The following is a 23577-nucleotide window of genomic DNA, read 5'->3' on the forward strand; positions in this document are numbered from 1 at the left end:
TCTTATGTAGATGGCCAGCTTGAGAGGATTAAATGTTTCAAATACAGTTTTTGTTTTGTTTTTTGTTTTTTACTTGCCTCTTTATTGAGATAGTGTGCTGTGCTGATCACACTTACAGAATCCCTGTTTATGTCCAGTTTTCATGATTTCAATGACACTGATGATCCTTACTTTGCAAAGGTTATTTTGGTGCTTTTTTGCTCATATGTCTGACCTCTTTAGTGTATGCGTGTGTTAGAAAACCACAGACCAGGCTACTGGGGAGGGGACAAAGTCTCCTCCTCTTAGACTTCAGGAACATTAGTCTCCCTGCTGCATGGAGCTGATCTGTCACTGAGTTTCCTCTGAAAACCAACCACAAACACAGAAGTGTCTGTCAAGTTCAGCGTCAGTGGGCCAGCTTCCTGAAGACTTTCATAGAAATACACCAGCGACACACGCTAACCTACAATAAGGGAACAAGATGCTTATAGAATGTGTTTTTATACCCTAACCAAAGAGATATCTTTCAAGTATATACCACTGTGACATCATTTTTTCTTCCCGACATACAAACAAATAAAAAGGCCAACATTAAGACGAAATTAAAATTACCTAGTGGGTTAATGATTACAGAAAAGAGGGGAGATATTTTATCAGCAAGGGAAGACAGGTGACAAAAATACTGGTTCAGACTATTTCTGTTCAAGCTCTGATTATATTTGGGAATGATTTAAAGCACTCCTGCTCCTATCCTGCTTGAAAGGCTTTTACAAGTAAGGGCTGGTGCCAATATCAAGCCTACATATTCTTGCTCTTAAAAAAATGCAGATACTGTGCTCAGTATTATTCTACAGCGTGGTGTTTGACTCTTATTAGTTAAGTAGGCAGGCAAAGTTTGAGCCATGTCTGCAGTTTGCTGATATTTTGGCGAAAGTTGAGCAGACTGCACACTACAAAAAGGGGGGCTGGGGAACATCTGATGAAAATTCATGAAACTTTCGAAATAATTTTAAAACTATAGGGGACTTAAGCATTCTTGTTTGTTCTCAGTATCTGCGAATTCCCAAATGTAAGTATTTACTTGGTCTCAAAAAGAAGCAGTATTGGTGCACACTATAAGGGATGCCCATGAGGGGGAAGGGGAGAGTTTTCAAACTGGGGGCCCATGGAGGTCAACAAAATCTTGGTCCTTGTAAAGTTAAGCTCTGATAGCCGTGTTTTATTGTTAACCTGAATAATAACCACTTTTATCAAAGAAACAAAATATGATTTTTATTTATTCATACTGTAGTGCAATATAGCCTTTTTCAAGATGCAAACCCCTTTTCTTAAGACAGAATTACCTTTTTAGTGGATGGGCACACTGGACTGAACTGAGGACTATAACCTCTCTGGCTTCTGATGGCCTGATTTTCTGCAAATGTCAAAGGAAAGCAACTTGGAGGTGAGAAATGGCAGTGGTGGGATCTGAACCCACGCCTCCTGAGAGATTGGAGCCTAAATCCAGCTCCTTAGACCACTAGGCCACACTACCTACAGTGTACACACTATATTCTGTAACAGTAAGATTTCTTTGCAAAGTTCGTCCAGATTATCCCATAACTTGCTATCAACAACTCTGTCTTGCAGATCTCACTGTCAGAATAAATTGCGACCAATATTATCCCAAAATGAACAACCTAAGGAGAGAAGGACTCAGTGGCTCAAAAAGATGTCCTGAAGGGACAGGACAGCTCTAGCAGAGGATGGTTTCGATCCATCGACCTCTGGGTTATGGGCCCAGCACGCTTCCGCTGCGCCACTCTGCTGCGGACTGTGTTTTCTCTGGCTTCCAATGGAGTGATTTTCTACTCTGTTTAAGACTCAAAATTAGCAGCAAACACAAAAACCTCTTGATTCACAAAGATCAAACTACTCCTGCCAGTGATTTGGATCATGAAAAACTGACTCAAGAAATCCTGGCAAACAAAATTCACTTGCTCTAGTAATAAGGGTTTCCTCTGTGTTGGTCATTGGACTCTGACTACAGTTAACTAACGCTACACCGTGTTGATCTGACACAGAGACTGTCCTTAATCAATGACCCCATTGTGGTCTTTGTCTCATGGAGTGCCCTGTAACACAGTTTGGATTCAAGACAAGTGAGAAAGATCGTGTAACAAAAACACTGCCTTGCAAAGTTCGTCCACATTATTCCATAATTTGCAAATCAGCAACTTGTCCAGCAAATCTTCCACTCGGCCACTCCACCTTCGGCATAGACACTGACCTCTCTGGCTTCTGATGGCCTGATTTTCTTCTCTGTTTTACTGAGTAAAGTGAGGCTTGCAGCTCTTTAGATGTTGTTCTGGGTTCTTTTGTGACTCCCTGTATGAATAGTTGATGCACTCTTGGAGTCATTTTGGTAGGCTGGCCACTCCTGAGAAGGTTCACCACTGTTCCAAGTTTTCTCCATTTGTAGATAATGGCTCTCATTATTGTTGCTGGAGTCAGACAGGTTAAATTGAAGTGATTTCTTGGTTCAACAGGTCTGGCAGTAATCTGGCCTGAGTCTGGCTAGTGTGTGGGGTTACTTTTCACATAGGACCAGGTAGGTTTGGACGGCTTTTATCCCTAAATGAATTCAATCATTTAAAAATGTGATTTTGTGTTTGGTTATCTTTGTCTATATCCAAATTTGCTGATGATCTGAAACATTTAAGTGCGACAGGTATGCAAAAGAAAAGAAATCAGGAAAGGGGAAATACCCTTTCACAGTTCTGAATTGGTTGTTTTCCACAAAGAGGTGATACCTGGGTTTGTTGACCATTTTTTCTTCATTTCTACTTTATGTTTTGTTTTTGTACATCTGCTTCCTGCCAACATAATCCTGTACTTCTACCCTCCAAGGTGATGTCTGCAACACGCTACCTCTTCAATAATAAGCATTCACACATGTACATGCCATCCGTACCACCTAAGAGTAGAATCATTCTGTGGAAACAAACATTTCTGAGTTTTCAAAGTGAAAAAAGGGCCTCCGGTGATCTGTTGGTAACCTGTTATCAGGTTGCAGAACTACTACATCAAATGCAAGGTGCCTTCCTTGCACTTTTGATGTAACAAGATGATATCAGTCTGTGGTCACCTGTTTTCAGAGAAATAATTTTCCTAGTACCAAACATCATGATGATAAGAAAAATAAACCCACAATCTCAATGGCAATGCAAGGCAAGAAGGGAAAACATTAGAAATACATCGGGTACTTTAGATCTCTGATTTTTCAAACAAGTGTCATCCATTTTATTTTAGTATCTTTTCTCTGGAGTTTCTTGATTATATACTAACCATACCTTTAAAATGTAGAGATACATTTTTATTGATCAATTTGAATCCGAATCAATTCTGTTGAATGTTGGATGCAAAATTAAGCAACAATGAGGGGGCTGCATGCACATATAGAAAAATGACTGTCCTGCGATGTACTACCAGGACTGTTGAAATGTAAATAATGCAAAGAAAAGAGGAGAAAAAGACGCAGGAAAAAAGAGAAGAGGTCGAAACAGGTGGAGAAAAAAGAGACGAGGGTAGTGCAAAAAGAAAGAGGGGCAACACTGAAAAAGAGAAGAGGGAGATGCAGAAACAATGAAAAAATTAAGATTCAGAGAAAATGAGAAGAGGAAGATGCAGAAAGAAGAGAAGGGGGACGTGCCAAGAGAAAGAAGAGAAATATGAGAAAAGAGGGATATTCAAAGAAAAGGAGAAAGGAAAGATACAGGAAAGAGGAAAAGAGGGAGATAGAGAAAAAGATGCAGAAAAAAAGAGAAGAGATAGAAACAGGTGGAAAAATAAGAGAAGTGTTGAAAGAAAGAGCAGTAAGATGAAGAAAGAGGAAGATGAAAATGCAGGAAAAGGGAAAGAGGGAGATTTAGAGGAAAAAGAGAAAGGGGGGAATGCAGAGAAAAGGAGAAGAGGTTGAAACAGGTGAAACAGAGAAGTGCAAAAAAAGGAAGGAGAGATGCAGAGAGAATGAAGAGGAGATCTACAAAAAAGCCTCTTGGGCCTACACTCTATCTCCTACGGAAGAGTATTAGGGCCACTGAAAAAAAAATAATTTGAGACTTTTTTTTTTTTTTGATTGTGAGATTAAAGTCAGAATTCTGAGTTTAAAGTCAGGATTCTGAGTTTAAAGTCAGAATTCTGAGATTAAAGTCAGGATTCTGAGTTTAAAGTCAAAATTCTGACTTTAAATTTGTCTCAAAATTTTTTTTTTCAGTGGCCCTAATACTCTTCTGTAATCTCCAACAGGAAATCCGCCATTTTGAATAAATATGCAAAAAGGGGCTGTTTTTGGCCTTTTCCAGGGGGTCATATCTGGATTAACTTCACTGAGGGATTTCATACGATCGACTTGTACTTCGGCACAGAGCTACATGACACATTGATGATGAAAAGTTATTCGGGGTTTTCTCATTAGTCGAAAGATGTGGCCATGGCGAGCCCTCAAATTTTTCATATTTCTCTGGTAAACAGGAAGCAGTTTATAACTCAGCTGTGCATTGTCTGATTGGATTAATATTGCTCAGGTATATTGATGGTCATGGCCTTTTACACAGATCAAAGCGCCGCCTAGTGGTCACAGGAAATGTCAAGGTTTATGGTGCAAGCTACAGTTTAAAAACTATCCAAGATATCCACTTCAAATTTGTGTCAGGGAGGACTAAAGAAGTGGATTTAGCTTTGTGGAAAATGAAATTGACTTTTCGTCAGAGGGTGTGGCCTCGGTGGGGTGACAAAGTCAAGAGTCACCATTTTGTCTCACTCAAAATGTTTAAACAGTTATAAATCTAGTATACATGGTCATATAACAGTCCAGGCCAGAACACATCCATGATTGAAATTTTGAAAAATTGTACAGCGCCATCCTCTGGCAACAGAAAGTCACTACTCCTGAATTTCACATCGCAGTACCTGCAGGGTTGGGCAAATCATTCTGAAATTCACTCAGGCAGTTCCCAAGGAGTTGGCCTTACACATATACAATGATCAAATGTCTACATTAAAAGGCGTAGCAAAGGTGATTTTTTTGTTTGCCATGAAACAGGAAGTAGATTTTTCAAATGGTTATAAAACATCTAGAGCAATGAAACTTGACACAAAAAATCGCATTGGCATTCTGAGATGATTGATATCATTTTGTAGGTGGGCTTGGCCTACTGGCTCAATGGCGTCCCCTAGAACATTTCATATATTCAGCCCCCCCAAAAGGGTTAACCTAGAACTTTGAACATTTGTGTGTCATGTCAGGACACCAAAAAAAAAAAAATCCTTTTGGACCCATAGCGTAAGTCAAACAAGAAGTCGGCCATTTTAAATGTTTTGGTAAAACAAGCCATATTTTAGGGGTCGTATTTGAATGAACTCGTCTGAGGGTGTTCATCCAAACTACTTGATCTCTGGTGTAGAGCAAGAAGAGATGTCTTAGGTCAAAAGTTTTCGGAATTTTCTCATTAGTCGAAAGGCGTGGCCATGGCGGCCCCTTAGATGGAAATGTTTCATCATGTTATAAAAGTGGCAGGTGCTCACTAAAAAATTTCCATTTATTACGAGATTGGCCAAATCCTGCTGAAATTAGCCCAGGGACATCCCTCAAGGTTGGTATTACTCAAATTTGAAGGTTAAGAGTCCTTACCTAAAATGGTGTGGCGGTGACAATTTTTCATTCGCCATGTAACAGGAAGTAGAATTATCTAGTGCTTACAAAACATGTAAAGCCATGAAACTTGGCAGAAAAACACCCAGTAGCAAAATGAGATGATTGATAGGAAGATTGTCAGTGGGCATAGCTTTTTCGCTCAGTAACGCCCCCTACAATCATTTGAAAATTCAGCCACTACAGCAGGATTATCAGAGGATTTTGAAAATTCTTCAGCTTATACATCATTTTAAGTTCTACAAAAAACCTTTCAGCCCCATGCCGTAAAACCAAACAGGAAGTCCGCCATTTTTATTTTTGTGGTCAAAAAGCAGCACATTTAGCATAATTATCACTACAGCAATTTTTACACAAAAACTATCCTCTGAGAACAGAATCTCCCCTCTTCTTTGTTTTTTTTTTTTTGTTTGTTTTTGTTTTTGTTTTTGTTTTTTTGTTTTGTTTTGTTTTGTTTTGTTTTTTAAGGTTTGGTGTTTAAATGTCAACCAGATCCACTAATGTGCCTGAAACTGCTGTAGTATGCATGCCAGGCCAGTAGTTGGCAGTGTGACTGACAATGAAACACATGCATGTACACCTTTCCTTCCTCCTGGTGGTGTCAACAGACAAACATGGCTGACACACAAATGTTTGTGTGTACAGATGAAGTCGGGTTGCTTCCTAGTGACAATCAGCCACAAAATAAATAGATATTTAAAAAATGGGACATACAAACGTTGGCAGGAAGTGAGCAGCACAAACAAACAGCATATTTTTGTGTGGTTTGTGCAGCACCAGTCCAAGATCAAGTCTCTGACAGACTACATGCAGAACATGGAGCAGAAGAAGAGACAGCAGGAGGAGAGCCAGGACGCTCTGACAGAGGAGCTCGCTAAGCTGCAGGCTCACGGTTCTCACATTTATATTAACCATGAAAACATCTTAGCTCAAGTAAAAACAGGCTAACTTGATGGAATTTTCCTCTTTGTTTTTCATCAGAGAAAAGACACAAGATGTCAGGAGAGGAGAAGGAGAAGGAGGACATCGGCAGACACGATGGGGACGGGGACTTAAAGGTGAGGAGGAAACAAATGTGAAATAGCTGAATGTTTTTGTGTCTGTGTGGCACAGAAAACTCTGGAGGAGCAGCTGGAGAACCACAGAGAGGCTCACCGCAAACAGCTGAGCCCACTGAGAGACCAGATCGAAGACGAGCAGAGGATGCTGGACGAGCTCACAGAGTAAGTCTGACTGTTTTAAATCCAACTACATTTTTAAAGATGTTAGAGACCACAGACATAAGGAGAAACACACGGCATGAGATATTTGAATCAAAGTCTGCAGTTATTTAGACCAGTGTTACTGAAAACTGCTCAACCAAAAAGCCAAATTGTTGAAAAATACCTTTGCAATAGCCACATTTAAAGTGTTGAAAAGTAAAAAAAATGAATTTAAAGCGGCATAAATGGTCAAAAAGCAGAAAAAATGGTAAACACTGGGTGAAAAGTGTCAAAAAAAGGAGTTACAGATAACAAAAACGGTCAGAAAGCAGCAGAAAATGTGCCAAAAAAGAGTGAAAAGTGACGAAAATGGCCAAAAAGTGGGAACAGAATTGGTGAAAAGGTGAAAAATAGGCATTAAATGGCAAAAAACTAGGTGACAAGTAGCAAAAATGGGGGGGGGGAGTGGTACAAAAAAGGAGTTACGGGTGATAAAAATAGTCAGAAGCTGCAAAAATGTAGTAAAAAGTAGTAACAAGTGACTAAAATAGGCAAAAAGTGGCAAAAATGTGGTAAAAATTGATGAAAAGTGACTAAAATGGTCAAAAAGCTGCAAAAATGTGGTATAAAGTCGTGAAAAGTGACTAAAATGGTAAAAAGCTGAAAAAATGTGGTTAAAAAATAGTGGATGGTGACTAAAATGGGCAAAAAACTGCAAAAATGTGGTATAAAATAGTGAAAAGTGACTAAAATGGCAAAAAGCAACAAAAAATGTGTTAAAAAATAGTGGATGGCGACTAAAATGGGCAAAAAGATGCAGAAATATGGTAAAAATGAATGAATAGTGATTTTAACATCCAAAAGCAACAAAAACTGGTGAAAAGTTGAGAAGTGACATTAAAAAAGTAGTTAAAGATGAAAGTGGCCACAATGTCGTAAAAATGAATGAAAAGTGACTGAAATGGTCAAACAGCGGCAAAAATGTGGTAAAATATAGTGAGAAGTTACTGAAAAGATCAAAAAGCAGCAAAAAATTGGTGAAAGGGGCAAAATTGGAATTAAATGGCAAAAAGTGGGTGAGAAGCGACATAAAAAATGAGTTACAGATGACAAAAATGGTCAGAAAGCAGCAAAAAATGTGGTAAAAAATAGATAAAAGTAAGTATATTGGTCAAAAAGCTGCAAAATGTGGAAAAAATAGTGAAAAGTGACTAAAATGGGCAAAAAGATGCAAAAATGAATGAAAAGTGACTAAAACAGCAAAAAGCAGCAAAAAAATTGGCGAAAAATAGGCATTAAATGGCAAAAACTATGTGAACCGTAGCAACGATGGGTGAGAAGCGACATAAAAAAGGAGTTACAGATGATAAAAACGGTCAGAAAGTGGCAAAAGTGGCAAAATGGGCTAAAAAAATTATTTGGAAAGTGACTTAAATTGTAAAAAGCGACAGAAATGTGGTAAAAAATTGTGAAAATTGAGTTAAATAGTCAAAAAGTAGCAAAAATGTGGTAAATTATTGGTGAAAAGTGACTAAATGGGCAAAATGCTGCAAAAAGTGAAAAAAACATAAAAAGTGTCATTTAATGTCAAAAAGCAGCTTAAATTGGGTCAAAAGTGGCCAAAAAATTGCCAAAAGGGGAAAGAATTGCAAATAGCAAAAAGCAGGATGAAAGTAGCAATAACTTACTTTTCAAGAGCCTGAACTCAGAACTTTCTAGTTCAAAAGTCCTAAATTATTACATCATGCACTTTAAAAGTTCAAGTTTGTAATGTCAGAATTGAACATTCTAAATTAGTGAATTTACAAGGATCCAAAATGAAAACAGTGAACAGAAATGTCTCTTCAGAGTCTGGGGAATAATGATATGTGATCATTCTTGGATCATTTCCTCACTGATCAATCCTACTAAGAAAATTCTCTTGATTAGGCGATCAACTGTAGGACTTATGGAAGGAAAACAGCTTTTTCTCTTGTCTTTTTCTTTTTCCACGTTGGATTTTATAATGTCAAAAAATTCTACCTTTTAGTTGACATAAATTTCCACTTTTCTTTTTCTGGTGAATTTATGATTTGTTAAATTAGAAATTTTTGAGATTTTACTTAAAAATTGACTGAACCTTCTCATTTTTGTATTCTTATGGTGGCTCTAAATGTCATTGTAATGATGAATAGTTTATATGCAGATATTTATGAAGAACTCGTTTATGCAGGCCTGTTATGCTGGGATTTAGTCAATAAAACAATTAAAAATGATGTTTAATTTTTCAGAGATTGTCCTGGGGGGCTTTAGAGTGTTTAGAGTAGAGGGACCCCAAAGAAAAAAGGTTGGGACCCACTGATGTAAAGGACTATCATTTCAGAAATGTTCTGCCTTGTACCATTTTTGAAGCCAAATAATTGTCTGGAGAAATTTCCAGAAACCAGAAGAACAAAATGAATCTACGTTGATGGGGTTTGTTGACATTTCTCCAGACAGTTACTCTGCCATTAAAAAGTGCCCAATCAGAGCTTAGCGAGCATCTCCTCTCAGTCTGAACCAGGGTCTGCTGCTGGAGCAGGAGAGGCCGATGTCAGACTACAACAAACTGAAGACTGAAGAGCAGGAGAAGGAACTCATGTGAGTAAAGTACTCATCCGTACGTTTATTTATGTTGAATGTGAGTTCATGTGAATTTTGTTTGCAGGCTGCTTAATGAGCAGAGGGAGCAGGCCTGAGAGGACCTGAAGGGCCTGAGAGGACCTGAAGGGCCTGGAGGGTCAGGGTACCAAAGTATCATTTATTTTGAAAGGGCATTTGAACGTCCGGAAATCAAGAAAACGGACAACTTCACTCGTTTTTCCATTTGTGTCCAGAATCAAAAAAACGAGTGTAGTTGTCCGTTTTCTTGATTTCCGGACGTTCAAATGCCCTTTCAAAATAAATGATACTTTGGTACCCTGACCCTGGAGGAGACCGTGGTATTTCCTGTTTCTACAGTGGAGGAGATGAAGTCCCCATGAGGGGGGGGCTCAGTGATCATCCATGCATGCAAATAAAGACTCCATCCTGTAAAACTCCAGCTGTGTCTGCGTTTTTGTTGCATAACCCCCTACTTACATCTCTGATGGCTCCCCAGGGGGGCGCCACACCACGTCCCCCCTTCCCCATTAGGCATGCCTTGATCCAGGTACCGGCCACAGTGGGGTTTGAACCCCAGCATCCCCTGCAGAACTGGTCTAGTCCAGTCCTCTGTGCCAACGCCGCCATACCTTTCACGCTACCATCTCTTATCCTGGCGTATTTATCCTCTTTGTTCAGGATGTGGCTTTAAAATTCACTGAGCCCAAGATGGGAGTTGAACTTGGAACCTCCAGACTCTGAATCAGTCCACTATCCCATTACGCTACAGAGCCAGACATGCAGTAGAGCCTCAGAGGGGCCTCTCTTTCTTTATTTGGACTCAGATCTTGAAAACTTAGAGACATCGGTTAGATTTGAAAGGCCAACTCCTGTCCAGGTCTCCTGAGGTCTATATGTGGACTCAGACTTTTAGAACAGGTGAACCCATGGTAAGATTTGAACCTGTAAACTCCTGATTCACAGTCAGTTGGCTTTTCCACTAATCCACTGAGGTACACAGCTGTTCATGTTTCTCAGAGGATCTGACCTCTGCTTTGGGGACTGGACTTAAAAATGCACCAAGAATCAAACCCACAACCCTCCAACTCTGTGGCAGTCCTCTTTACTCCTGAGTCAGCAATTTACACCAGCAGCTTCAAAAATCCACAGAAGATTTGAACCAACAACCTCATGTTTCCAGGGCAGTTACCTGTCAAAGTGAGCTAACACACAGGCTAAAGCTAGCTGCACTTTCTCTGAGACTTCACATCTGGAGTAAAACATCTCTACGATCCAGAGTCTTTGCTGCTGGAGACTATTTTCATACTAGAGTTGCACATCTCAACAAGTGATGATCTTTGCTGCTGAAGACCGTTTTCACATCTGGAGTAGAACATCTCTACGATCCACAGTCTTTGCTGCTGGAGACCATTTTCATACTAGAGTTGCACATCTCAACGAGTGATGATCTTTGCTGCTGAAGACTGTTTTCACATCTTGAGTTGCACATCTCCATGAGTGATAATCTTTGCTGATTGAACACAAACTTGTACACATCTCGAGCTCTCTATTTGCTCCTCTGGTCGATTTTCATCACCAATGATTCAAACATTCAGTTAATGCATTTAGCCACTCTGTCATTTTTCTCCTGTGAAGTGAGCACGTACACGAGGAAGAGGGAGTGAGGTTGCAAGCATGCAGGAGAGAGAGATAGAGAAACAGTGGCTGAGCCGAGCAGAGCAGAAAGAGGAGCTGTGAAAATGCCTATACAGTGATTTGTTTATAAGTTGGAGCTGCATACAAAATTTTCAGGGCCTCCTTGTCATTACTGCCAAAATAATGGCAAGCTCTGGAAATTAATGATGGGTATCGCCCTCTTTTTCTGTGACAGTGTGAGTATTGCAAAGCTCACATAACCCATGGGTGCAGCACGCCTTGCTGCTGGCATGCGACGGTTGCTACGTATCCGCTTTCGCGTAACACCTCGACACGCAACGGGTTGCGAGAGCCCATTATTGCTGCTTGCAGCTTTAATTTAATTTGAATTTAAATTCAAAAAAGAGAAGAGCCAGATGCCAGAAAAAAGATGTAAGATGTGGGAAAAAGAGAAAAGAGGGGGACAGAAGAAAAGAGAAGATGCCATAAAGAAAATTCCAGAGGGAGAGGCAGATGGACAAAAGAGTGAAATGCAGAATGAGATAAGAAGAAGATGCAGAAAAAAGAGATGATGAAGATGTAGGAAATAAAGGAAGAGCAAGATGCATAAAAGACAAAACAAGGAGCAACAATGAATAGATTAGATTTATGGCGGTCTTGGCCATTAATTCATCTTAAACGTTTAATCTAGAAAATAGCTATAATGTCAGTAATAATGGGCACCAGGGGCGTCACTAGGAATGAAAGACGGGGGGGGGGGGCTTAGCCCCAAGGGTTGCAGGTAATGCTTGGCATATAGCGTGTACCAAATTTGTTTCTCCACACCTTAAAATACTTGATTAATTTATTTATTATTAGTTGTAGAGCATTTATCAGGACCTATAATCTGGCTCACTCTCTTTCCCTTAGAAGACTGTCCTTTCCTGAGCCTTGAGCAGGTCTTTCCTAATAACAGCCTGAGTGAGTTTGTGAGTTGGTATTTAAAGGTCTATATGCTGGAGTGAGTTCATGGAAAAGATGTTAGAAAACATGTCCATTAATGCATTTAGTAAAATAAAAATGTGGTATATAATATCTACAAATACATAGTTTCATAACCCCTCTCTTTCTTCTTTCAGGCTGTTCATGCTTTTCTAAATAAAACTAGTTTATTTCTGCCTGCCACTGATCTTTCTCTGTCTGAAGACAGTCTATACCAGTGCATTTCTTCATTAATTTCATCACTGGGCTGAGGAACATTTTAGGGTGGCTTCAGCTCCCCAAAAGTGGCCTAAGGACGTCCGTAATGGGCACATAGGTGGATTTGATAGCGCCAAGCCCTCTAGTGGCCACTTAAGGAGCTGCAGTTTTGGCAGGTAGACGTTACTTCATATTTTAGCCCTGTAGGTTAAAATAGAAACCACCAGACTTTAAAGCAAGTCAGACCTTTTCTACCCTGTAGGTAATCCGCAAGTCTACATGTGCTGATTAAACTTTTGCCCATGATTGGTCTTCAGGCTTCTTTCAGAAGACAAAGAAAAAAGCAGCCCATCAGTACATTTCTTATTCATAAGTGAGTCTGATTGCTACTGAAAGCAAGGGCATATATGTAATGACTGTTTTTCTTACTCAGTCCTAACAGCCTTTTTTGGTGCTAACTTCCACTCTTCAAAAAGCCCACTTCCTGCTCTCAGTGTAACTGCTCACACTGTACCAACCCCCTTCAGCTCTGCTCGACCTCATCCACTCATTCCAACTGAATGTCAGATCAAACGATACACATTTAAGAGCCATGGTGGTTTAAGATGCATATGACATCCATCCACAATGAATCTGCGTTGTAGATATAGCTTGTGGATACTGATGGGCTTTGTGGCTGGGATGCATTGCCAGGATGGGACTGTCACTCAGGAAGGTAAAGAATGGTTTGTCATGTTTTTTTTTTAATAGTCAAAAGTAGACTTTAATAGCAAACAAACAAAGAACAAACTATGATTCAAAGCAGTTATTGTATGGCAAAAAAGGTTTCACCCCTGGCTGCACTTTTCTGACAATAAATGGGTCTTCTATGTGCAATTTCAACAAGGTTTCAAAATTTGCCATACTGGGAAAGATTTGAGCCTCTTATTTTACCTTAAATTAACATCTTGTTTTCAGGAGTATTGCTCTCTATAAGGCACAGGAGCACTCATCATGTTTGTCTTTTGTATGCAGATGTTTTGCTTTTGAAAGATGAGAAGGATCCTAAATGCTTCACACGGACAGAGCAGGATTTTACCTGCTTCTTTGAGACCAAAGACGACAATCAGACTTATGATTTTCTCTACGGGATTGCAGGGTAGGTTGTACACTGTAAATTTATCAAGATTTGACCGTTAAAGGACCTCAGAGATTCACGTCATACTTCAGGTCACTTTTCTACCTTTATTCCAGCTCATACTTGTTATTTAGCAGGCCTACCGGTGAGAACACCCAGTGTTGCTCTTTTGTTCCATGTACAGCTCTTTGGTTAAAAGTTGCAGCTTTTAAATGTGCTCCATATTTTAATTTGTTTGACTGATTGATCAGTAGTTTTCAGCTTTTCAGGCCTTTTCCATAAGTCTGGAATGGTTGTTAATTGCAATTTTTTTAATACAAAATCATTTTGATTATGGGTTCATAACATTAAAAACGTGTTTTCAAAACTTTTTTTTTTTTTTTTTTTTTTTTTAATATTTTAGCCTCTTAGGCTATTCTCACCAAATGTCATCTGAATGGAATCATTTACGATCCCGTCCATTTTTTGTTTGGATGAAAAAGGCAAAAATCAACAAAGTGCAGCAAGACAGAGAGCCTGAACAGATCACATGATCTAGCTCAGCAAAATTAATGATAGAGTATGTCGCCCCCCCCCCCATTCATGTGAAGAAAAACACAAAGAGGAGGGTAAATAGGCTATGGGTGCTGCTGCAAATTTTGTGTTTTCTCTCTGGGGATCAGTGAGGCTTCTCATCCTTTTATGGAGCTGTTGACATTGTGAACACAAATATTACATGTAGGCAGCCTGTCCTCTGCAAGCACATTTCAAAGCTTTGTAGTTTGGGAAGATAAAGAAACAAAGTGACACCTTGGCCTCTCCAGCTTGTGAGTTTGCAGATCCACTCATGGCCACTCATAAGGGGGGGTAAAGCTCTCTGGGGCCCAGCCTCATGGGGGGCCCTTGAACATTAGCAAAAATAAAGTTTATCCTAACATTAGGAAAAGATAACCAAACATTATTTTTGACATAAATAATCAACATTATTGTCTATTTCTTCTGTTTTAAGTAATATGTAAGATAATCAAGCATTTTTTTCCTTCAGTAGATGAGAGGTGCCATATTGAACATAGCTACAGCAGCCCTGTGTGAAGTCATCTTTAATACCATCTGTGTTTAAAGGAGACCATACAAAGTATGCCATGTTTAATTGAATAATTTGTAATTCTAACAGTGTAAAACGATGTGAGATGACCGTCCAGAGAAGTAAAGATGGATCCGTCCTCCACATCTGCAAGTTTCCTATGATGGATGTTTTATTATATGTGGAGACTCACATTGAAGTGGTGGAGCGCGGCACCAACAGCAGCATCTACAACCGGACCATCTTTGTGGAGGACCACTGTAAGTATGCCGGCTAAGAGGCTGATCTATGGTCATAGAACACAATAAAACACTGGTTACTTTTTTTTCTTTTCTTTTCTTTTCCAAGCAACAAAAAATTACACAGACGACAACAGAAATATACAATTATCATAAAAACAACCCAAACAAGAAAAGAAACAAACAAACAAAAACAAAATAAAAAAACACAAAAACAAAAAACAAAAAAACAGAACCAAACAAAACCATTAAACAAAAATAAATAAGTAAATATATAACATAGAAGTACAACAGACCCACATGAAAAAAAAAAAAAAAAACACTGGTTACTAATGTCATACTTACTTTATGTTTTATTCAATTTCTAATTATTTTTATTCTTTCAGCCGGTTACATTTGATCTGTTGTATAACCCCAATTCCAAAAAGTTTGGGCACTTTAATTTTATTCACGGTAGAACAGAAACAATAAATCAGATGGTGAAAGTGAGACATTTTACCATTTCATGAAAAATATAAACTCATTTTGAATTTGATGGCTGCAACACATCTCAAAAAAGTAGGGACAGGGCGTCAAAAGGCTAGAAAAGTAAGTGATTCTAACAGAAAACAGCTTAAGGGGCATTTTGCTACTGATTAGGTAAATGGGCAACAGGTCAGTACCATGACTGGGTATGAAAAGAGCATTTTAGAGGCAGAGTCTCTCAGAAGTAAAGATAGGCACAGGTTCACCAATCTGCAAAAAACTGTCTTAAAAAATGTGGAACAATTTTAGAAAGATGTTTTTTGACCTCTGAATATCCCAGCATCTACAGTACAAAGTATCATGTAAAGGTTCAGAGAATCTGTGTGTGTGTGTGTGTGTGTGTGTGTGTGTGTGTGTGTGTGTGTGAAAACTGAAACTAGACTAAATTCCTGGCCCAATTGTAAGTCTAAGAGTACCTCATAAACAATCACAAGTTCTAATTAAGAACAATTAACAAAGATTATCACCTATAGTTAACAAGACAAACACTAAAGTTCCAGTTAGAACAATTCAGAGAAACATTAGCGTCTATCTGGACGAGAGGCACAGGGGCACAGTGATTCTGAACCAAGCTGCCCCTGACTGGTGTTCAAGGGAGCTTTTTGTAGGTGCTGGTCCTCCTTGATTGGCTAATTGCTCCAGATCAGCTGCACAGCAATCAAGTGAATTAATGTTTTTCATGCAATTGTTTATGCTCTATTGTGAATATAATATGGATGGGTTTATGAGGTTTGTCAAGCATCACATTCTGATATTATTTACATTTCACACAGAGCTCTAATTTTTTGTTGCTATGGTGTAACAAAACACAGGTACGTTTTTGCTACTGATCAATTACATACCGGGATTCTTTTCCTTTTCCCCGTCTTTAGTTCTGCTGCCGCCTCCCTTTAATGTGTCTTTGCATCAAAACGGCAGACCAGGGCAGCTGCAGGTGTCATGGCACTCAGCAGTCCCCAAATACTGGGAAGACACAGCGATGTATGAAGTTAGATACTCCTCTAAAGGAACCGGGGAGAAGACAAAGGAGAAGGTTTGCTCTTCACTCTCACTTTTTCCAAACTCAAGGGCAATAAATACAGCATTTTCTCATTTTTGTGGTCTTGTTAATTTTTTGTTTTTTCATGCGAACTGTGATGATCTCAGACAGAATAGGGAAGAAAACCATGTATTACAATGAAGTATAAATAGATAGTCAGTTAGCCAACTTAATGACAAAGGTTCAGCATTTAGCAACATATTTCATTCAGATATAATCTTAATTTTTCACAATCGTATTCAATGACATTATCATTTGAACCTACAACTCCTCTGACCCCTCACTGTCCTTATTGATAGGGTAGAGCAAATATGCCAAATGGTTATAAAAGAGATGAAGATCTTGTTTATTGCAAAGTTTTTATGCCTGTGTAATCTTTGTGGTTTTCAGAGTTATACAAGATATTTTCTTCACAATCAATCTTGTAGGTTTAAAGACACTGTAAAGTGATAATAAACCTAGATTTAGGTCTGTTGTATGACAGGTCACAGTGTCATGAACCCTCAGGCCAAGTTTCAGTCATGATAAACATCTCTGAGGTAAAAAAAAAAAAAAAAAATTAAACTTCAAAATCATGAAAAATGAGGCAGTAAAATTTGCTCCAGGATGGTGTGGGCATGTCTGTTGATTCAGCTGAAGCCACGCCCCCCTCAGTATACAAAAATCTCCTAATGCAGCTGGCAGAGTGAAAGAGGAACCTGTCACTTATTTTTGGCCCATTTTGTGGTTCGAAGCTTTTATTTTGCTTGATGGGAGGCCTGAAAACAGTTTGGCGTTATAGGGTTAAAGTGGGCCAAAATGTGTTGTGAACCATATTTTAAGAGGTTTGTATTGTTGCAGGCAAAGCAGGGGGACATACTAGACCTTCTGGTACCAGGAGAGAAGGTCCAGGCGCAGGTCAGAGTGAAATGTGCCAATGATGCAGATGCAGGACACTGGAGCAGCTGGTCACATCTAGCATGGGCCGTGGTTCCCCAGAGTCCAGGTGTGCATGAATAACAAATGACTAGGTTTAAGGAAGTGTTTTCTCACAACAAGCATCTTCTGTTACTCATTCAACACTTAAATGTTTTTTTCCTTCACTTTCAGATGACATTTCTCTGATGTGCTTCACCTCTGATCTTAAATATATCACCTGTGAGTGGAACAGGAGCAGATATGCTGATCAGGAGTACAACGTTTTCTACCAGATGGGTCTCAGGTAGATCACTGACATCATTAGATTTCATATATATGATAGTATATTTTCTAAATTTAAACCAAGAAGAGCTACAACAATCAATCAAAGGAAATCAATCAGCCTCTTTATGGTAATAGCATATGCAGCTTTTATTTATTTGACTGTCTGCAGCAGTCAGACTGCTGTTTCAACAAAAAAGTCTAGAAAGAAGAGTCAAACTGTGGTTGGTTTAATGTTTCTGGACAGTTAACGTAATAAGGATGAGTAGATTGTTTATGACCATAAAAAGTGGTTTAATCAAAGGGGAAATAGCAGGTAACTGCAGCATTAATGCCAAATTGTAGCTCAATATGCTATCATTCACACACCAGTCATACAAGTACAAGCACACTGCATAATGACAAAAGGTTACAAAAAAACTGAGTTAATTTGCTTATAACCTCAAGAAATTACAACTGAGTGGAATGAAATAATCATTATGTGACTCTTGCAGCAAAGGTCTGGGCTGGGCTGAGTGGACTGAGTGTCTCACTGACTGGGGTTTGACTGACAGGTGTTTTTTCTATGCTGATGAGTCCAAAAACATCAAAGTGCAGCTCACCAGCACTTCAGCTCCTCTCAGCAGAACCTTTTATACCGAGGAGTTTACTCTCAACAAGAGCAGTGAGTGATTGTTTTTCACTTTTCCTCAACTCTTTCGGTGTCTACAGTACTGTGCAGAACTTTAAGGCTGTTTGGGCCCAAAATGAAGGCTGAAGTAAGGCATAGATGTGGTTAGTAAGCCACCTGAGGGTACCATCCAGTGGAATGGAGGACTGGCACAACCTCATATCACAAGTCCCAGACAGAAGAAATGCCATTGTGCTTGACCTTGGATGCCCCACCCCCACTACTACTCTTGTCTTACTTCAGTGCAGTCCATTCTATAATGACAGATGTTTGCTCAAAAGTAACATTTAAGAGGGCTTCTGCAAACAGTTTTTAAATCACAAGCCTATGAAAGTCACAATTATTACATTATTTACCGTAGTGGATGGTTATAGAGCATTCTGATACACTTCTCCTGACCCTTTGTACTCTGAAAACTTTTGTATTTTATTTTATTTTATTTTTTTGTCTTTAGTCAAAACACTCCCACCGAGTCATCTGAAAGCAGCAGTAGAAGAAGGGAAGCTGTGTTTGAAATGGGAAGCTCCTCTCCCGTCTCTGTCAGCTCACCTGCAGTATGAAGTCAGCTACCAGGTCACAGGAAGAGAAGACTGGACGGTAGGGTGTCATTAATGACCACCCTTTTTTATGTTTTACTTTGGGACATTTTCTTGCTTTTATGGTTTTTTTTCATCATTTTTGCCTGTCTGTAATGCAATAAAAGCTGCAGGTGGTCATGTAATTTACATTCTGACCACTAGATGGCACCATAGAAAGGAATATTAAGCTCTGTACAATGAAGATGTCTGAAGGAAAGTTATAAAAATGATCTATTATACTGCCTTTAAAAGCTGGAGATCACAAGAAAAAGATAACAGTTGTCAAATTTTTGCGAATGAAACCTTTTCATTAAGCTGCACTGGATTATGTAAACTTAAAAGAAATGTTATATTTAAGTTGAAATTCAAAAGACACATAGAATACATAAGACTTATACCATCTGTAACATTCCCAGATAATGCCAACTCCACCTTTTTGTCCGCAGACGACATTCTTAAGGAGTCCAGAGAGCAGCACATGTCTGGATATCCCTGCAGGTCGACAGTACAGTGTGAAGCTCAGAGCTAGACCTAATGGCCCGGTTTATTCAGGCTTCTGGAGCGACTGGTCTGATGTGCTTAATGGAGATACACCCACTGACAGAGGTGAGGTTACAGTCAGACTCACAGTAGACTAAACGGGTCAATATGACTAATCCTGCAGTGAGACCAGGCCACATCTACACCATTATTCATTATTCAAAAGTCCTGCGTAGTTTGTCAAAAAACAAAATGTGAAATGCAGATGTTTTTGGTCAAGTCGCAGCCTTTTTTACCACAATAATAATGTTATGTTTGATATCCATGTCTAACTACAACATGATTAAATTTACAGGCCTGCTGCTGATACTGTGTCTTCCTATCTCTGTGCTCATCACGATCACCATCCTCATCGTCTTGTTTTACACCTACCACAGGTACTGTATTCCAGCTCATTTAAACTGTAATCAGCCATTATTTTAATTAGATATAGACATAAAATGCAAACTATAACAAAGAAAAAATTATTTTCTTCTTACTCTTTCAATTTATGTAACTTGAATTGCATTGTCACCATTACAATAAGGAGGGACTTAATTGATTTTAAAAATTCTGATGAAAGAGAAATGTATAATGTCTTTGGCAATTGGACACCATCAAGATGACTTCATGTACTTGAAGGGGTAGACGGCAAGAATAAGATATCCCCGTCTAGTGTTGATGAGGGATGCAGGATAAGATGAGGACTTCTTAGAACCTGGACCAGGATACCAAAAGGGTAGCTTGGAAGAGGAGACTAAGATATGCAGGATGAGATGAGCAGCAGATGCTGATGAATTAAATGGAGGTGGCTGGGGTGGAGGAGGGTTTCAGCATTCACACTGAAACACCAGGCTGACTGTGGAAGAGAGAAGGATATGACAGGTGCATGATGATGATTGGTCGAACAAAGCTGTGGCAGAATTACCTGATTACCTTCCTTGATAGAGCGAACACCCATAATGGGCTGATCACCAGAGCTGGGAGGGAGAATGAAGGGAAGAAGGGAGAGATATGAACAACCGGTGACAAATGAATGAGCAGGAAACATTCTTCTTGACTGAACACAGAGCTCCATTTCTCTAGGCTTCGTAAAATAACTTTAAAGCAGGATATTTTTGAAGAATGATTTACAAAGAATATTTACATTTTTGTGTATTTTTACAGCAAACTGAAGCAGTATTTTTGGCCGCCAGTGCCTAACCTGGACAAAGTCTTGCAGGGCTTTCTGACAGAGATCAACGAGCAGAAATGGGTAAATTATAAGCAACATTTTGTTTAATATATGCACTTTTACTTGAAATAACACATCATTTAATTGCATCTTATTGGTAAGAACAATCCATCCAGGTACCTGCCCCCCCACCATCAAAGAGAATAACAGTTAACTGGAAGGAAGGGGTCTTTGGCGATTTAAAAGATCCTAACCTGCCACATCAGAAAGACTGTTTCGTATGTCCATCGTATGTATTTCATATCCATATGGAAAACCTCCCATAGACAGTGTTAGGAAGGCCTTTTCAAAAGGTTTTCAGTAGGTAATTGGACACATCATATTCATGACAGGCCAATCAGAGCAATGAGGCAAAATGAAGCAGTAAGCATGTGTAGCTCCAGTGCTAACCAAACAAGTGGACTCTGGTCTGCTTAAAAATGAGGGGTCTTGGTTCGCTTCTGAACAAACCCTGGTGCGGTTCGTTTGAGGTGTGAAAGCACGGCTGACCAACTTGTACACCAAAAGCATAAGATGGTACAGCATAATAATTTACAGATTTATATGTGATTTAATACCTCAAATACATGGCGATACCTCACTCGCGTCTGTGTGGCCATAGCAACACATGGTAGTCTCTCGCTCATGTTGACGTGCCTTTTTCTTCTGTGCTGATTTATTCATCTCATGTAAAGAATAACGTGCTGGACAGCTCAAGACAGAGTAAATTCGGTATTGATTCATTGTTTATGTGGCTAAAAAGACAGGCAGAAGGAGATAGATTTCTAGTTTCATCTTCTTCTATGTCTCCCTTTCCTCTTCACTGATCTTTGTTTGGGATGACAGCGCCACAAAGTTGTGGTTTGATTGGTTTGACCAAGGGTAATGTGAATGCGAACCAAACCATAGAAAAGTGCATCAATGTTGCAACTTGAGTTCCAAACCGAACCCAGACCCCTGGGCTATCAGGTGTGAAAACAACCTAAAATTCATACTAAAGCTGGTCGGTAAAGGTGCAAAAGCATCTCTGCTAAGGGAGGCTTTCAGTGTGGCTCTTTGCTCTTATGTTAAGATAGAAATGAGGTCCAGTTCAGATAACACTACCGCTATACTATAGCTACATCTGAGCTAGCTGCTGCATTGCTGGCAGCTATCAGCTCACAGTAAAACTTAACCCTGTCCAAAGCTACTGCCTCATGCTTCTCTAATGACACTGACTGGTCTGGACTGTTTTTGGTTTGGCACAAACATTTTGGATTGGAGCTTTTCAAGATGGATTGCCTGATGACAGTCCAAATCCAAATCCATCTGCTTTTCAAGGTTACAAATCCAACAGCTAGTGAGTTAAACATGAAAATGATGACTCTCCTGAACAGGGATTGACATCATTACATTATAAAACTAGAAAAGCACTCAGAGAGCGCAGACCTCCTCCGCCATTAGCCCTATCTCCCATTAGTAAAGAATCCTTTAAAAAATTCCTGGATCCAGAAAGTGATCCGGATCACTAGCAAACTCTAATCAGTTCTTCCTGATGCCATTTCTGACATTTACTTAAAATTTAATCAAAATCCGTCCAGAACTTTTTGAGTTATGTTGCTAACAAACAAACTAACTAACTAACTAACAAACCCTGCTGATCACATAACCTCCTTGGCCAAGGTAACAAACAAAATTATAGATATTTATGTGTCTGTTCTGGCTGTCCCCATCTACTGGACCAACAACCCATTAGTGTGACCAGAGGGGATGTCATAAACCGGCATCACATACCTTATTGTGCATTTCAACCATGTCAAATATTGGTAATATGTCAGTAAATGTGTTAAAAATCTTTTTAACAGGCAGGGAGATGGCAGATCCTACTCTTACAGAGCAATCATTGGCTTCAAGTCAACAGGAACACAACGCCAGTCCCACATTTTAGGGGACAGGTGTTGAGCTTCTAGCATCTATTAACCTGCTTCTGTGTATCCACAGGACCTTCCAGTAACAGCAAAGCAGTGCACTGAAGAAACCACTCCATCTCTGGTGGAGATCATGGCTGAGGATGAGCTATCTGGAGTGGAGAAGCCCTCGGAGGAAACAGTCCTGCTGTTATCATCAGAGAGCGACCTCTCCAGCAGTGAGCTGGCTGACGAGAGCTCCGGGTCTGAAGTGTTCCCGGACTATGTGACTCTGAACAGAAACAGCGAGCTTTTCTGCCCAAAGGGGAACAAATACATCCACGAACAGGCTGTTGAGAAAGAAGGGGTGATGATGAAGGAGGAGCTCTCTCAGAAATGTCCCTCTCCCAGCAGCGAAGGTTCAGTCTGTATCCCACCCTACACTGAAACCGACTTTCTCAACTACTCGTACTTGGCTCTGGCTGAGCCTGCAGACAAATCTGACTGTAAGGTGATGGCTGTGAGACCAGGCAACATCTATACCAACCTGCCGTGCTGCTAAATGTACATCTGCTATACATTTGCTCTTGTGTACACTTGTTTAATATGATTCATATTTTTTCTTAATAGGAACACTTAAAATGTGCATATCCACGTTTACTGCATCAGTAGATCTGAGTAAGGGAATAAAATCGCACAAGGGTTTATTGCAGGACTGGTGCACCCTGTAGCAAAGTTATTATAGTTAACTAAAACTAACTGAATAACTAAAATTAAATTCAAAAATAATTTTAGTTAACTGTAACTAAATCAAACCTAAGCTTTACCTAAAAAGATGAAAACTAACTAAAACTGTATAGTGTGCTTACAAAACTAACTAACTAAATAAAAATGGAGACAAAATATCCTTACCTTTAGTCTTTGACACAATCTTACTGACTGGCACCTACAGATAGTCTGGGGAGTGTAAAATTGCCTGATCTGATTGGTTAAGATGTCACACAGTGGTAGTTTTATGTCTGGATTTGTATTCAAACATCATCATTAAGTAAATAAAATGATAAGGGAAGAATGGCCCATTTATGTTTTAAAAAATGTATGATGCTCACTCAGCCTTGACATCTATCCATATAAAACTAAAACTAACAAAAAACGAATAAAAATTAAACTAACAAACCAGCAGTCAAAACTTACAAAAACTAAACTGAAATCAGTCACAGAAAGTGAAAACGAACTA

General features: G+C 39.3%; 1 protein-coding gene and 1 long non-coding RNA gene across 2 annotated transcripts; both read left to right on the top strand.

Moving 5' to 3' along the window:
- The first annotated feature begins 6427 nt into the window (after positions 1-6427).
- On the top strand, positions 6428-9468 carry LOC121512837. Its single transcript, XR_005992141.1, has 3 exons — positions 6428-6566; positions 6656-6897; positions 9351-9468. It is a non-coding gene; the product is annotated as an uncharacterized LOC121512837 (long non-coding RNA).
- A 3365-nt stretch (positions 9469-12833) lies between these two features.
- mpl (MPL proto-oncogene, thrombopoietin receptor) lies at positions 12834-23295 on the top strand. Its single transcript, XM_041791216.1, has 12 exons — positions 12834-13027; positions 13327-13450; positions 14583-14752; positions 16129-16289; positions 17136-17280; positions 17385-17496; positions 17969-18138; positions 18599-18741; positions 19169-19328; positions 19558-19639; positions 20409-20496; positions 22435-23295. Exons 1-12 carry the CDS (start codon positions 12940-12942, stop codon positions 22900-22902), a joined length of 1911 nt encoding a protein of 636 aa, XP_041647150.1. The 5' UTR covers positions 12834-12939; the 3' UTR covers positions 22903-23295.
- The last annotated feature ends 282 nt before the right edge of the window (positions 23296-23577 follow it).

Source organism: Cheilinus undulatus, linkage group 7 (assembly GCF_018320785.1).
Source record: "Cheilinus undulatus linkage group 7, ASM1832078v1, whole genome shotgun sequence".
Classification (NCBI taxonomy): Eukaryota; Metazoa; Chordata; class Actinopteri; order Labriformes; family Labridae; genus Cheilinus; species Cheilinus undulatus.